This window comes from Siphateles boraxobius, unplaced genomic scaffold (assembly GCF_051911475.1).
Source record: "Siphateles boraxobius isolate OS27281-9 unplaced genomic scaffold, OSU_SipBor_1 10, whole genome shotgun sequence".
NCBI classification, from domain to species: domain Eukaryota; kingdom Metazoa; phylum Chordata; class Actinopteri; order Cypriniformes; family Leuciscidae; genus Siphateles; species Siphateles boraxobius.
Genome location: NW_027508700.1, coordinates 419,281 through 435,880, shown reverse-complemented (window position 1 = coordinate 435,880; position 16,600 = coordinate 419,281). Strand labels below are relative to the sequence as shown.

The following is a 16,600-nucleotide window of genomic DNA, read 5'->3' as shown; positions in this document are numbered from 1 at the left end:
TTATTTTGACGGGCTGCTACATGATGTTGAAGGCTGTATTTTGACGGGCTGCTACATGATGTTGAAGGCTGTATTTTGACGGGCTGCTACATGATGTTGGAACCAGGCTTTTATTTTGACGGGCTGCTACATGATGTTGAAGGCTTTTATTTTGACGGGCTGCTACATGATGTCGAAGGCTTTTATTTTGACGGGCTGCTAAATGATGTCGAAGGCTTTTATTTTGTTTGACGGGCTGCTCGCGGATATCGGGGCCCGTGAGCGCAGAGAAGCTTCAGTCCGTCGCGAATCTTCGCAAATCAAACCGAGATCGATATTAAAGCAGTAATGATCGCGCAGCAGCGTGTTAGTGCACTTTAAACACATCTGCAGGTGAGCGTGTGACTGTCCGTATCAGCTCTATAGATGTCAATGCAAATAATAAACATGTAGAGCAGAAGTGAACATAATGATTCATTCTGCATTAATATAGTGTTAATTTCACGTGACAGCCTGTAGACATTGAGTCTCAGTCTCACGAGTTTTAACGATAAGTGATCCTGAAGACCTGTTTGTCAAGCCACCTTTATTTTATAGCGCTTTATACAACAAATTGTGTTTTTATAATTATTTATTTTATATTTAAAGCTGCAGTCTGTTACTTTTTTGTGTTAAAGATGTACAAAATTTAAATAATAAGTGAGTACATCATGAATCCATTTTCCACACCGTGTTTTTTTCTTATCCTGAATCTCTACAGTAACGTTACACCTATAAGTGATTATATTGGGACTATTTTAAACCGGTCGGGTCGTACCGCTGCGGAGGAACACAGTATGTAACGCAAAGTTGAGATGTTGCCCAGAGAGAAAAACATTAGATGTCGGATGAAAAGATGCACGAGAGACGAAAGTTGTCTATTTTCCCCGCGTTTAATAAAACCACTCAAACGTCATATATGGCATACATGGGGATCGAGCGAGAAAAAGTACACAAAAACAAACATCCAACTCTGGTCACAATAGAAAAAGGAAATAAAAGGAAGAATACAAAGAGAGTCGGCAGAGCGGTTATCTCCTCTCCTCACTTGTCAAAATCTAACTGACACTTTACGCACATGCTCAGCTCTCATTTTAACTCAGATTGCCATAAAACACAAAGTGACCGTTACAAGTATCTTTATGTCATAGACATAAACAGAGAAGTAGCTCCGGCGAGACGCATTCAGTTCTGTTTATTAACAGCTAGGGCGGCTGTACCTTTAATTGTATAGGATCAGGGTTTGAAATTAACTTTTTCACTCACCGGCCAATTTGACTACTAATTTTTTAAGTTACCGGCGATTCAGAACTTCTACTAGTCATAAAAAGGAAAAAAAAGTATTATAGAATTTGGATTTCATACACTCATTTCTTAATCAAACAAAATCCTGTAATCCAGCATCTCCTCCATTCCTCTTTCATCGTCATCCTTTTCTCGAAAAACATGTTTTAGGTGGACAGAACAATTCAGTACACAGAACATTAAAAAAAATTAGGATGTTGGAAAATGATAATGTATTTTCTGTTAACCAAATGCTTTTTAATCTAAGCTATTGCTTCAATGCAAATGAACAAGCACGCTGTTGTTTGTTGCGAGTATTTGCGCTAAATCTGTGCAGATTTGTCTTACACGTACTTCCCAAGCAAAGTGAGTAAACATAATAAGTAACACGCCAAATTGGCTCGTGATTTGACAGCGTTACCCGCCACAGTTGATTTTTTACCCGGATGTGGTGGGTTGGCGGGTGTTAATTTCAAACCTTCTATGTAATATATTATTTATGAATGTGTTATTGGTGTTATTTAAATGTGTTTAGAGTCACAGTGAGTCGGGTCGGGTCATGGCGTCGGGTCCAGAGGCCGTCCACTACATTCACCTCCACAACTCCAGCCAGTCGGTTCTGGAAGCCCTGAGATCCCAGCGGCGTAAAGGCCTGTTCTGCGACGTCACGGTGCGCATCCACGACGCCTCGCTGCGGGCCCACGCCTGCGTGCTAGCGGCCGGGAGCCCCTTCTTCCAGGACAAGCTCCTGCTGGGCCACTCGGAGATCTCGGTGCCGCCGCTGGTGCCGGCTGAGACGGTGCGGCAGCTCGTGGACTTCATGTACAGCGGCTCGCTAGTCGTGCTACACTCACAGGCGCTCTGCATCCTCACCGCCGCCTCCATCCTGCAGATCAAGACCGTCATCGACGAGTGCACGCAGATCATCTCGCAGCGGCGTGGGGGCGGAGCCTCCGGCGGGGGGGCGGGGCCTAAGCAGGAGGAGGACGGGGCCGACGGGAAGGCGCGGGAGAGCGTGGCGCTGACAGGCTACGGCTACGACTGCAGCTCGGACATGGCGGCTGCTCTGGGAGGTGGAGCTCAGGCGGAGGGTGGCGGTCTGGAAGGGGGCGGAGTCGGCGCTCTAATGCCACTCAGCGAGCTAGGAGGCGGGGCCATGTGTAGAGGGGAGGGGCTTGGCGTAGCAGGGGGCGGGGCCATGCTGAAGCCCTCGAGCTGTTCACAGGAGATCAGTTACATGTTGAGCGCGGAGCGCGGCGCGGCGAACGAGCGCGGGCAGATGGCGGAGGAGTACGGCGGAGTGGCGGAGGAGCTGGTCAGCGGCGTGGAGCGCTTCAGCGAAGACGACGAGAGAGACGCACAAGACGCCGACAGGGACGCCGACAGAGACAGACAGACCGCGCACACGCGCAAACAGAGGCAGCCGCTGAGACTGCAGGTAATGCTACGCTCACTTTGTCAAACAGAGATTATCATTGGCTCTGATGCGTGTGTGTTGTGCAGGTGCTACCGAGATATTAGCGTTAGCTGTGATGTGTATGTGTTGTGCAGGTGCTACACAGATATTAGCGTTAGCTGTGATGCGTACAGTGTTGTGCAGGTTCTACACAGATATTAGCATTAGCTGTGATGTGTTTTGCAGGTGCTACACAGATATAAGCATTACCTGTGATGTGTGTGTGTTTTGCAGGTGCTACACAAATGTTAGCATTAGCTGTGATGTGTGTGTGTGTGTTGTGCAGGTGCTACACAGATATTAGCGTTAGCTGTGATGCGTGTGTGTTGTGCAGGTGCTACACGGATATTAGCATTAGCTGTGATGTGTGTGTGTTTTGCAGGTGCTACACAAATGTTAGCATTAGCTGTGATGTGTGTGTGTGTTGTGCAGGTACTACACAGATATTAGCATTAGCTGTGATGCGTGTGTGTTGTGCAGGTGCTACATGGATATTAGCGTTAGCTGTGATGCCTGTGTGTTCTGCAGGTCCTACACAGATATTAGCATTAGCTGTGATGCGTGTGTGTTGTGCAGGTGCTACACGGATATTAGCATTAGCTGTGATGCGTGTGTGTTGTGCAGGTGCTGGGCGGCGAGCAGGTGGTGGTGAAGAACGAGGGTGTGCAGGAAGGGGAGGGGCTGTTTGAGATGGACGAGAGAGGAAACGCATCACACGGCTCACATCAGCCCAGCTACGCACAGGTAACACAAACACACACACACGCTGTGACACACGGCGGCAGCAACTAGCGTGTTTGTTGTTTCAGGGCGGGTTCTACGAAGACTCGGGCGTGTTCCCGGGTGGCTTCTGGTCTCAGGCGGATCCGCAGGCGTCTCTGGGCTCGAACCCGCGCGGCCGGGTCAACAAACCGCTCTCACCGCCGCCGGCCTCGCAGAACCTCGGCAGCCAGGTCTGACCTGCCGCTAGTCGTGTAACGCGTAACCACAGCTCTGCTCACGCACGTCTCTCTGTCCTCAGATGCTGTTCCAGTTTCCTGCCAGCGAATCACAGAGCCAGTCCTTCTTCGTGGGCGGACCCATGGTGATCGACGGCTTGGCTGATTCGTGCCAGCAGGCCCCGCCCCCTGCTCCCCTGACCCCGGCTCCGCCCCCCTCCACCCCAGCATGCATTGCAGGTCCGAGCTTTGCGCCGCAGGGCTCCGAGACGTCCTTCGACTGCAGCCACTGTGGGAAGTCGCTGCGCTCGCGCAAGAACTACAGCAAACACATGTTCATACACTCCGGTACGACACATGCATCATATATGATGATTGGCCGCCTCATTTACATGTTACTCTACAGAGCTCAGTGAAACCAATAAAGTCCCGTTCACACCAAGGACTATAACGAGAAAGATCATATCAACCATAGTAGTCCACACCACAACTGTAACTATAATGACATGGAGGAATGATAGCTATCTAGAGGTATCATTTTAATCACTTTCAGAATTATGTTTTTCCAGCTGATGAACAGTAAAACATTGACAGCCAATCACAATCCATCCTGCTTTAACGAGCTCTAGGATTTAAAGCGACAGACGACAAAACTGCAGCGCTTATAAATAAAAAGATTGTGGAGAAACTAATAGAATTATCGTTATAGTTATCCGCTGGTGTAAGCGCTAATATAGTAATCATTATAGTCATCGTTATGATTATCGTTATAGTTATCCGCTGGTGTAAGCGCTAATATAGTAATCATTATAGTCATCGTTATGATTATCGTTATAGTTATTATCAACTGGTCTGAGCGCTAATATAGTAATCATTATAGTCATCGTTATGATTATCGTTATAGTTATTATCAACTGGTCTGAGCGCTAATATAGTAATCATTATAGTCATCGTTATGATTATCGTTATAGTTATTATCAACTGGTGTGAGCGCTAATATAGTAATCATTATAGTCATCGTTATGATTATCGTTATAGTTATCCGCTGGTGTAAGCGCTAATATAGTAATCATTATAGTCATCGTTATGATTATCGTTATAGTTATTATCAACTGGTCTGAGCGCTAATATAGTAATCATTATAGTCATCGTTATGATTATCGTTATAGTTTTCCGCTGGTGTAAGCGCTAATATAGTAATCATTATAGTCATCGTTATGATTATCGTTGTAGTTATTATCAACTGGTGTGAGCGCTAATATAGTAATCATTATAGTCATCGTTATGATTATCGTTATAGTTATTATCAACTGGTGTGAGCGCTAATATAGTAATCATTATAGTCATCGTTATGATTATCGTTATAGTTATTATCAACTGGTGTAAGCGCTAATATAGTAATCATTATAGTCATCGTTATGATTATCGTTAAAGTTATCCGCTGGTGTAAGCGCTAATATAGTAATCATTATAGTCATCGTTATGATTATCGTTATAGTTATTATCAACTGGTGTGAGCGCTAATATAGTAATCATTATAGTCATCGTTATGATTATCGTTGTAGTTATTATCAACTGGTGTGAGCGCTAATATAGTAATCATTATAGTCATCGTTATGATTATCGTTATAGTTATTATCAACTGGGTTGAGCGCTAATATAGTAATCATTATAGTCACCGTTATGATTATCGTTATAGTTATCATCAACTGGTGTGAGCGCTAATATAGTAATCATTATAGTCATCGTTATGATTATCGTTGTAGTTATTATCAACTGGTGTGAGCGCTAATATAGTAATCATTATAGTCATCGTTATGATTATCGTTATAGTTATTATCAACTGGTGTGAGCGCTAATATAGTAATCATTATAGTCATCGTTATGATTATTGTTATAGTTATTATCAACTGGTGTGAGCGCTAATATAGTAATCATTATAGTCATCGTTATGATTATCGTTATAGTTATTATCAACTGGGTTGAGCGCTAATATAGTAATCATTATAGTCACCGTTATGATTATCGTTATAGTTATCATCAACTGGTGTGAGCGCTAATATAGTAATCATTATAGTCATCGTTATGATTATCGTTGTAGTTATTATCAACTGGTGTGAGCGCTAATATAGTAATCATTATAGTCATCGTTATGATTATCGTTATAGTTATTATCAACTGGTGTGAGCGCTAATATAGTAATCATTATAGTCATCGTTATGATTATCGTTATAGTTATTATCAACTGGTGTAAGCGCTAATATAGTAATCATTATAGTCATCGTTATGATTATCGTTAAAGTTATCCGCTGGTGTAAGCGCTAATATAGTAATCATTATAGTCATCGTTATGATTATCGTTATAGTTATTATCAACTGGTGTGAGCGCTAATATAGTAATCATTATAGTCATCGTTATGATTATCGTTGTAGTTATTATCAACTGGTGTGAGCGCTAATATAGTAATCATTATAGTCATCGTTATGATTATCGTTATAGTTATTATCAACTGGTGTGAGCGCTAATATAGTAATCATTATAGTCACCGTTATGATTATCGTTATAGTTATCCGCTGGTGTGAGCGCTAATATAGTAATCATTATAGTCATCGTTATGATTATCGTTATAGTTATTATCAACTGGTGTGAGCGCTAATATAGTAATCATTATAGTCATCGTTATGATTATCGTTATAGTTATCCGCTGGTGTGAGCGGTAATATAGTAATCATTATAGTCATCGTTATGATTATCGTTATAGTTATCCGCTGGTGTGAGCGCTAATATAGTAATCATTATAGTCATCGTTATGATTATCGTTATAGTTATTATCAACTGGTGTGAGCGCTAATATAGTAATCATTATAGTCACCGTTATGATTATCGTTATAGTTATCCGCTGGTGTGAGCGCTAATATAGTAATCATTATAGTCATCGTTATGATTATCGTTATAGTTATTATCAACTGGTGTGAGCGCTAATATAGTAATCATTATAGTCATCGTTATGATTATCGTTATAGTTATCCGCTGGTGTGAGCGCTAATATAGTAATCATTATAGTCATCGTTATGATTATCGTTATAGTTATCCGCTGGTGTGAGCGCTAATATAGTAATCATTATAGTCATCGTTATGATTATCGTTATAGTTATCCGCTGGTGTGAGCGCTAATATAGTAATCATTATAGTCATCGTTATGATTATCGTTATAGTTATTATCAACTGGTGTGAGCGCTAATATAGTAATCATTATAGTCATCGTTATGATTATCGTTATAGTTATTATCAACTGGTGTGAGCGCTAATATAGTAATCATTATAGTCACCGTTATGATTATCGTTATAGTTATCCGCTGGTGTGAGCGCTAATATTGTCATGTTAAGCAGAAACACAGGAAGCAATCGCGAGTATAATACAATATTTATTTTTAGCACAAAACACACAAGTCCAGGGTGCAGTGAGCCAGGTGGAGATAGGTGACGCAGGGACTTCGATGGTCAATACCGGTGACGTGCAGACAAACGGTGAGACGATCCAAATCCACACGGAAGACGACGAACAGGAAACACCAGGCAGGAACACGAACCAGAAGACAGGGGAACATCAAACAACGATCTGACAAAGGTGAGAGAACAGCGGTGAGTTTAAGAAGCGTGGTGAGATGAACTGCAGCTGGTGATTGTAATGATGAACAGCTGGAGTGGATCAGGTAATGACATACAGACACGCCCCTTGCACACGTGCACTCATACAACAACATAAACACAAGACTAGAAGGAACCAGCGAATACATCTACCGTGACAGTACCCCTCCTCCTAAGAACGCCTCCTGGCGTTCTCAGACTCCCTTACCTGCCGATTGTAATCATCGATAAGGGAGTGATCCAGGATGTCCCTAGCAGGAACCCAACTTCTCTCCTCCGGACCGTAACCTTCCCAGTCCACCAAGTACTGAAATCCGCGTCCCCTCCGCCTAGAGTCCAGAATACGGTTGACCGAATATGTGGTCTCCCCATCTACGAGCCGCGGTGGGGGAGGAACCGGGACAGGCGGATTAATGTGAGAATGAAAAACGGGCTTGATTTTAGATACATGGAACACGGAATGAACCCTCCTGTACGCAGGAGGTAGTTTGAGGCGGACTGCCACCGGACTAATAATCTTGGTGACAGGAAACGGGCCAATAAATTTGGGAGCAAGTTTATTAGAAACGGTGCGAAGAGGAATGTTCTTAGTTGAGAGCCACACTTTTTGACCAACGACGTATACGGGAGGCTTTGACCGGTGGCGATCGGCCTTGGCCTTGGTGCGCGCCCCCACCTGGAGTAGAGTCTCCCGGGCTCTAGTCCAGGTGCGGTGACACCTCTGGACAAAGGCGTGAGCGGAGGGAACCGCAACCTCGGATTCCAGACTGGGAAAAATTGGTGGCTGGTAACCTACACTACACTCAAACGGAGATAGGCCCGTCGCTGACACTGGCAACGTGTTGTGTGCGTACTCCACCATAGACAGTTGTTGACTCCAAGACGAAGGATTTCTGGAAACCAAACATCGCAACATTCTCTCCAAATCTTGGTTGGCTCTCTCTGTTTGACCATTGCTCTGGGGATGAAACCCAGATGACAGACTAACCGTCGCCCCCAGTAATCTACAAAATTCTCGCCAAAATTTGGACACGAACTGGGGTCCCCGGTCGGAGACCACGTCTATCGGGAGGCCATGTAACCGAAAGACATGATCTACGACCGTAGCCGCTGTCTCCTTAGCTGAAGGTAATTTGGGTAAGGGAATGAAATGTGCTGCCTTCGAGAATCGGTCCACCACAGTTAAAACTACTGTGTTACCCTGGGAGGGTGGGAGGGCGGTAATAAAATCTAGAGCGATATGGGACCAAGGTCTCGAAGGCACCGGCAGCGGTTGAAGTAGCCCATCTGGAGGTCGATTGGAAGACTTACCCGTGGCACAAACAGAGCAAGCCAAAACAAAATCGCGAATGTCACGAGCCATAAGTGGCCACCAGAATCGTTGCTTGACTAGAAATCCAGTGCGATTAATTCCTGGATGACAAGCTACGTTGGAGCTGTGACCCCAGTGGATAACGTCAGACCGTAAGCCCTCCGGCACAAATAATCGGTTCGGTGGACACCCGGGCGGAGGCGTTACCCCTTCCAAGGCCTCTTTGACCTTCGCTTCGACCTCCCATGTGAGTGTTGAAACAAATACGGTTTCGGGTAAAATACACTCGGGAGTGGACGGGCGACCGGAAAAATCAAATATACGAGAAAGTGAGTCGGGTTTGATGTTCTTAGAACCCGGACGATATTGGAGAGAAAAATCAAAACGACCGAAAAAAAGTGCCCACCGAGCCTGCCTGGAGTTCAATCTTTTAGCAGTTCTGATATATTCGAGGTTCTTATGATCAGTCCAGACGATAAAAGGTACCCCCGACCCTTCTAACCAGTGTCGCCACTCCTCCAACGCCAACTTGACTGCCAACAACTCTCTATTACCAATGTCGTAATTACGTTCGGCTGGAGATAAACGATGGGACAAAAACGCGCAAGGATGCATCTTGTCGTCTACAGGTGAACGCTGAGATAACACCGCCCCTACTCCCACCTCTGATGCGTCGACCTCCACCACGAACTGACGTGATGAATCAGGGGTAATTAGAATGGGGGCTGAAACAAAGCGGCCTTTGAGTTTCTTGAACACAGTCTCGGCTGTGTCGGACCACCTGAACGCAGTTCTGGGGGAGGTCAAGGCAGTCAGAGGCGCGACCAGCTGGCTGAAGTTGCGAATGAATCGCCGGTAGAAATTGGCGAACCCCAGAAACCTCTGCAGGGCCTTGCGGGAATCTGGACTTGGCCAATCCACCACAGCCTTAATCTTCTCAGGGTCCATCCGCATCCCCTCAGACGACACGATGTATCCTAAAAAAGGAACAGACTGTGCATGAAAATCGCATTTCTCCGCCTTGACAAAAAGCCCATTCTCTAGCAACCTCTGAAGCACTCGTCGGACGTGCTGCACATGCTCCTGGAGAGATGCAGAAAAAATCAATATGTCATCCAGGTAGACATATATGAATTGATCGATCATATCTCGCAACACGTCATTGACCAGTGCCTGGAAAACTGCTGGGGAGTTGGACAGCCCAAACGGCATGACCAAATATTCAAAGTGCCCCCTAGGGGTGTTAAACGCAGTCTTCCACTCATCACCCTCCCTGATGCGGACCAAATGATAAGCGTTACGTAAGTCCAATTTGGTGAAGATGGATGCTCCCTGCAACCTCTCGAAGGCTGAAGACATCAACGGCAAAGGATAAGTATTCTTTACCGTGATGTTATTCAGCCCTCGGTAATCAATGCAAGGTCGCAGAGAACCATCCTTTTTCCCCACAAAAAAAAACCCCGCCCCCGCTGGAGAAGAGGAAGGGCGAATGAACTTGGTTGCTAGAGAATCAGAAATATATTTCTCCATAGCCTCTCTTTCAGGAATCGAAAGCGAATATAACTTGCCCTTAGGCGGAGACTTACCTGGGAGTAAATCTATTGCACAGTCGTAGGGACGATGCGGAGGGAGAGAAGCAGCACGAGACTTACTGAACACTTCCTTCAGGTCCAGATACTCCGCGGGCACGTTAGACAAATCCCCTGCTTCCTCCTGAAACACAGAAACAGGTACAGACGAACAAGCAGAGACGAGACAAGACCTATGACATTCCTGACTCCACTCCAGCACAGATCTATGTATCCAGTCCACTCGGGGGTTGTGTTGAATGAGCCATGGGTGTCCTAGAACAACGGGTGCCAGGGGTGAATCCAGAATAAAAAATGAAATAGTTTCCGAGTGATTGCCAGAGGTGATGAGAGTGATTTCTTCAGTGGATAATGAGATGGTAGGAAGTTCTTGTCCGTTGAGTGCATGAACTGCAATCTGCTGTGGGAGGGGTTTGATGGGAATCTGAAATCTGCGTGCAAAATTATGGTCCATGAAATTACCTTCGGCCCCCGAATCCAACAGTGCTTGACAATCGTGCTGGTGGACTGACCATCTTAGTCTTACCGAGAGGAGGGTGGAGGTAGATCTTGTCGTGGATGAGGTCTTCCTGGCGGAGATCCCACCCGATAGTAGCCTCATGTTTACTATCGGGCTGGGCCTTTTACCGGACAGTTGTAGGCGTAGTGTCCGGCTCCTCCGCAGTACAGGCAAAGGCCCTGGGACCTCCGCCTCTCCCTCTCCTCCCGGGAAAGCCGAGCTCGACCCACCTGCATGGGCTCGTGATCGTAGACAGGGCTGACCACGTCCCTGCCGCTGGATCGTAGCCCGTTGGCTGCCTCAAGTGTGCGGGTGGGCGTGGCTCGACGCTCGACTCTGGACAGCCGAGCGTCCACCCGCAGGGCCAGATCAATGAGTCCGTTGAGGGTAGTGGGAAGATCCAGGGCGTAGATCTCCTTCTGGACGTGGTCAGCCAGCCCATGCAGGAACATGTCCCACTGCGCCTCCTCGTTCCATCCACACTCTGCCGCCAAGGTCCGGAACTCGATGGAAAACTCGGACACTGATCTTCTTCCCTGCCGTAGCTCGACCAATGTTCTGGCCGCCTCTCTTCCAGTGACCGCACGGTCAAAAACCAGTCTCATCTCGGCGGCGAGGGTCTGGAACGAGGCACAGCATGGATTTTGGTTTTCCCACACCGCCGTTCCCCAGAGTGCCGCTCTCCCAGTCAATAGCGTGAGCACAAACGCCACTTTGGCTTGCTCGGTCTGAAAAGTGTGAGGTTGCAGGGCAAAGTGCATAGAACATCGAGTCAAAAAGGCTCTACAAAATGACGGTTCACCTGAGTATGCCTCTGGGGTGGGTAGCCGGGGTTCTGACTGGGAGGGGCTTCCTGATGATGCGGGAGGAACGGCCGGTGTGGGTGGCGCAGTGGGAGGTCGTAGGCGCTGGATCTGCTGGGTGAGCTCGGACACCTGCGTCACCAGGGCTTGAACTGCACGGCCCGTATCTCCAATCTCCTTCTCTTGCGAGTCCATTCTACGGATGCTGTGATGGATGAACTCTTCGAGTGAGGATGACGAGGCGCTCGCTGCTTCCATACCATGGTCAGATCGTTCTGTCATGTTAAGCAGAAACACAGGAAGCAATCGCGAGTATAATACAATATTTATTTTTAGCACAAAACACACAAGTCCAGGGTGCAGTGAGCCAGGTGGAGATAGGTGACGCAGGGACTTCGATGGTCAATACCGGTGACGTGCAGACAAACGGTGAGACGATCCAAATCCACACGGAAGACGACGAACAGGAAACACCAGGCAGGAACACGAACCAGAAGACAGGGGAACATCAAACAACGATCTGACAAAGGTGAGAGAACAGCGGTGAGTTTAAGAAGCGTGGTGAGATGAACTGCAGCTGGTGATTGTAATGATGAACAGCTGGAGTGGATCAGGTAATGACATACAGACACGCCCCTTGCACACGTGCACTCATACAACAACATAAACACAAGACTAGAAGGAACCAGCGAATACATCTACCGTGACAAATATAGTAATCATTATAGTCATCGTTATGATTATCGTTATAGTTATTATCAACTGGTGTGAGCGCTAATATAGTAATCATTATAGTCATCGTTATGATTATCGTTATAGTTATCCGCTGGTGTGAGCGCTAATATAGTAATCATTATAGTAATCGTTATGATTATCGTTATAGTTATTATCAACTGGTGTGAGCGCTAATATAGTAATCATTATAGTCATCGTTATGATTATCGTTATAGTTATCCGCTGGTGTGAGCGCTAATATAGTAATCATTATAGTCATTGTTATGATTATCGTTATAGTTATTATCAACTGGTGTGAGCGCTAATATAGTAATCATTATAGTCATCGTTATGATTATCGTTATAGTTATTATCAACTGGTGTGAGCGCTATTTTAGTAATCATTATAGTCATCGTTATGATTATCGTTATAGTTATTATCAACTGGTGTGAGCGCTAATATAGTAATCATTATAGTCATTGTTATGAATATCGTTATAGTTATTATCAACTGGTGTGAGCGCTAATATAGTAATCATTATAGTCATTGTTATGATTATCGTTATAGTTATTATCAACTGGTGTGAGCGCTAATATAGTAATCATTATAGTCATCGTTATGATTATCGTTATAGTTATTATCAACTGGTGTGAGCGCTAATATAGTAATCATTATAGTCATCGTTATGATTATCGTTATAGTTATTATCAACTGGTGTGAGCGCTAATATAGTAATCATTATAGTCATCGTTATGATTATCGTTATAGTTATTATCAACTGGTGTGAGCGCTAATATAGTAATCATTATAGTCATCGTTATGATTATCGTTATAGTTATTATCAACTGGTGTGAGCGCTAATATAGTAATCATTATAGTCATTGTTATGATTATCGTTATAGTTATTATCAACTGGTGTGAGCGCTAATATAGTAATCATTATAGTCATCGTTATGATTATCGTTATAGTTATTATCAACTGGTGTGAGCGCTAATATAGTAATCATTATAGTCATTGTTATGATTATCGTTATAGTTATCCGCTGGTGTGAGCGCTAATATAGTAATCATTATAGTCATCGTTATGATTATCGTTATAGTTATTATCAACTGGTGTGAGCGCTAATATAGTAATCATTATAGTCATCGTTATGATTATCGTTATAGTTATTATCAACTGGTGTGAGCGCTAATATAGTAATCATTATAGTCATCGTTATGATTATCGTTATAGTTATTATCAACTGGTGTGAGCGCTAATATAGTAATCATTATAGTCATTGTTATGATTATCGTTATAGTTATTATCAACTGGTGTGAGCGCTAATATAGTAATCATTATAGTCATTGTTATGATTATCGTTATAGTTATTATCAACTGGTGTGAGCGCTAATATAGTAATCATTATAGTCATTGTTATGATTATCGTTATAGTTATCCGCTGGTGTGAGCGCTAATATAGTAATCATTATAGTCATCGTTATGATTATCGTTATAGTTATCCGCTGGTGTGAGCGCTAATATAGTAATCATTATAGTCATCGTTATGATTATCGTTATAGTTATTATCAACTGGTGTGAGCTCTAATATAGTAATCATTATAGTCATCGTTATGATTATTGTTATAGTTATTATCAACAGGTGTGAGCGCTAATATAGTAATCATTATAGTCATCGTTATCATTATCGTTATAGTTATCCGCTGGTGTGAGCGCTAATATAGTAATTAGTGCTGTGCGTTAAACGCGTTATTAACGGCGTTAACGCAAACACATTTTAACGGCGTCAATTTTTTTATCGCAAATTAACGCTCTTTTTGGCCAAGCAAACTTTGTATTTTTATCAAATGCTGTTGCAACAACTAGTAACGTTAGAACAACTACAACATCACACCGGATAGCTAGACCGGAAACAAAACAACAGGCACGCCGCACGTACTTGTTTGGGCTTGCGCGCCGGCCAAAGAGTAGTCGGCTAACATTACGTTTTGAGTGGATGGCGCGAGCGCGAGACGCCGATCTAGAGACGTGCACTCTCAACGCAATAGAGTGCGGCACGGGACTAGATTTGATGGCCGTGTGCGAGGGCGGGCTCGAGCGGTAATGCACTCACTCTGTGTGTGCGGATACGGGAGAATAAAAAGATTCGCGGGACTCCCGCAAACTAGAAATATCTATGAATAAAACATAAAAACTAATACATTTTTATTCATATGTTGCAGAAAAGCAACAAGAACAACTAAAACTAAATAGAAACAATTTACAGGCCAGAGTTTCTTTTTATAACATGTTTGCAGCGTTGAGGGATGTAGCCAATCACAGACATATGAAGAAGCATCAGAAGCATTTAAAATAGACTCCCCTCACCGCTCAAAAAAAACTTTTTGTTCAGAGCTGAATTCTGTAAGCTGGCAAATCCTCAAATTATAACAAACAAAGTGTATATATTATGGAAGATGCATTGTGCAGTCAGCTTCACTGATAATAACAGATGTGTGAGATTGCGATGAACTGATGTCAGCTTTTTAGGAATTATTAAGGGAGCGCACTTTGCCAGTCATGCCAAACCATGCACTCAGTAGCCTGCTTGCTTTTATGTTATAACAGTGGTTTGTGTGTTAATGCTTTAATAACAAATAATTTATCAGGAGCATTTATGCTGATGTGTATGGTGGCGACACGTAGGTGAAAGTATTTGGAGGTAGCCTACAAAAAAAGAGTCTATTTGCGGGCGGGAGCGGGACAAAAATGTTGCGGGCGGGAGAAAGTAACATAGAAAGTAGTTGAGAACGTCAGTTATAACGACCCACGTATTAAAAAAATGGACGGGTTTAAATCGGGCTTGGGCTCATAATTACAGTTTATGTTTCGGGCCGGGCCGGGCTCGGACACAATGCGCACGGGCTCGGGTCGGGCTTGATTTTTTGGGCCCGATCTAAGCTCTACAATGGATGACTTCAGACAGAAGCACATGGATACCACAGCTAAGAACAAACTTACTGCTGATCCACTTTTCCATGTTGATAAGAGCATTAAAATTAGAAAAAATAATGAGACAAATAGAAATCAAGGGACATTTAGAATAGATAAAAATGTGCGATTAATCGCGAGTTAACTATGGCATTAATGCGATTAATCGCGATTAAATATTTTAATCGTTTGACAGCACTAATAGTAATCATTATAGTCATCGTTATGATTATTGTTATAGTTATTATCAACTGGTGTGAGCGCTAATATAGCAATCATTATAGTCATCGTTATGATTATCGTTATAGTTATTATCAACTGGTGTGAGCGCTAATATAGCAATCATTATAGTCATCGTTATGATTATCGTTATAGTTATTATCAACTGGTGTGAGCGCTAATATAGTAATCATTATAGTCATCGTTATGATTATCGTTATAGTTATTATCAACTGGTGTGAGCGCTAATATAGTAATCATTATAGTCATCGTTATGATTATCGTTATAGTTATTATCAACTGGTGTGAGCGCTAATATAGTAATCATTATAGTCATTGTTATGAATATCGTTATAGTTATTATCAACTGGTGTGAGCGCTAATATAGTAATCATTATAGTCATTGTTATGATTATCGTTATAGTTATTATCAACTGGTGTGAGCGCTAATATAGTAATCATTATAGTCATCGTTATGATTATCGTTATAGTTATCCGCTGGTGTGAGCGCTAATATAGTAATCATTATAGTCATTGTTATGATTATCGTTATAGTTATTATCAACTGGTGTGAGCGCTAATATAGTAATCATTATAGTCATCGTTATGATTATCGTTATAGTTATCCGCTGGTGTGAGCGCTAATATAGTAATCATTATAGTCATCGTTATCATTATCGTTATAGTTATCCGCTGGTGTGAGCGCTAATGTAGTAATCATTATAGTCATCGTTATGATTATCGTTATAGTTATTTTCAACTGGTGTGAGCGCTAATATAGTAATCATTATAGTCATCGTTATGATTATCGTTATAGTTATTTTCAACTGGTGTGAGCGCTAATATAGTAATCATTATAGTCATTGTTATGATTATCGTTATAGTTATTATCAACTGGTGTGAGCGCTAATATAGTAATCATTATAGTCATCGTTATGATTATCGTTATAGTTATCCGCTGGTGTGAGCGCTAATATAGTAATCATTATAGTCATTGTTATGATTATCGTTATAGTTATTATCAACTGGTGTGAGCGCTAATATAGTAATCATTATAGTCATCGTTATGATTATCGTTATAGTTATCCGCTGGTGTGAGCGCTAATATAGTAATCATTATAGTCATCGTTATCATTATCGTTATAGT

General features: G+C 43.1%; 1 protein-coding gene across 1 annotated transcript in view; it reads left to right on the top strand.

Annotated features, from left to right (window-relative positions):
• The first annotated feature begins 227 nt into the window (after positions 1-227).
• zbtb45 (zinc finger and BTB domain containing 45) overlaps positions 228-16,600 on the top strand; it is a 31,530-nt gene continuing 15,157 nt past the window's right edge. The window contains exons 1-5 of the mRNA XM_077237972.1: positions 228-372; positions 1,838-2,740; positions 3,383-3,502; positions 3,568-3,711; positions 3,780-4,044. Coding sequence (XP_077094087.1) covers positions 1,862-2,740; positions 3,383-3,502; positions 3,568-3,711; positions 3,780-4,044 — 1,408 coding nt within the window. The 5' untranslated portion in view covers positions 228-372; positions 1,838-1,861. The remainder of the gene's footprint in view (positions 373-1,837; positions 2,741-3,382; positions 3,503-3,567; positions 3,712-3,779; positions 4,045-16,600) is intronic.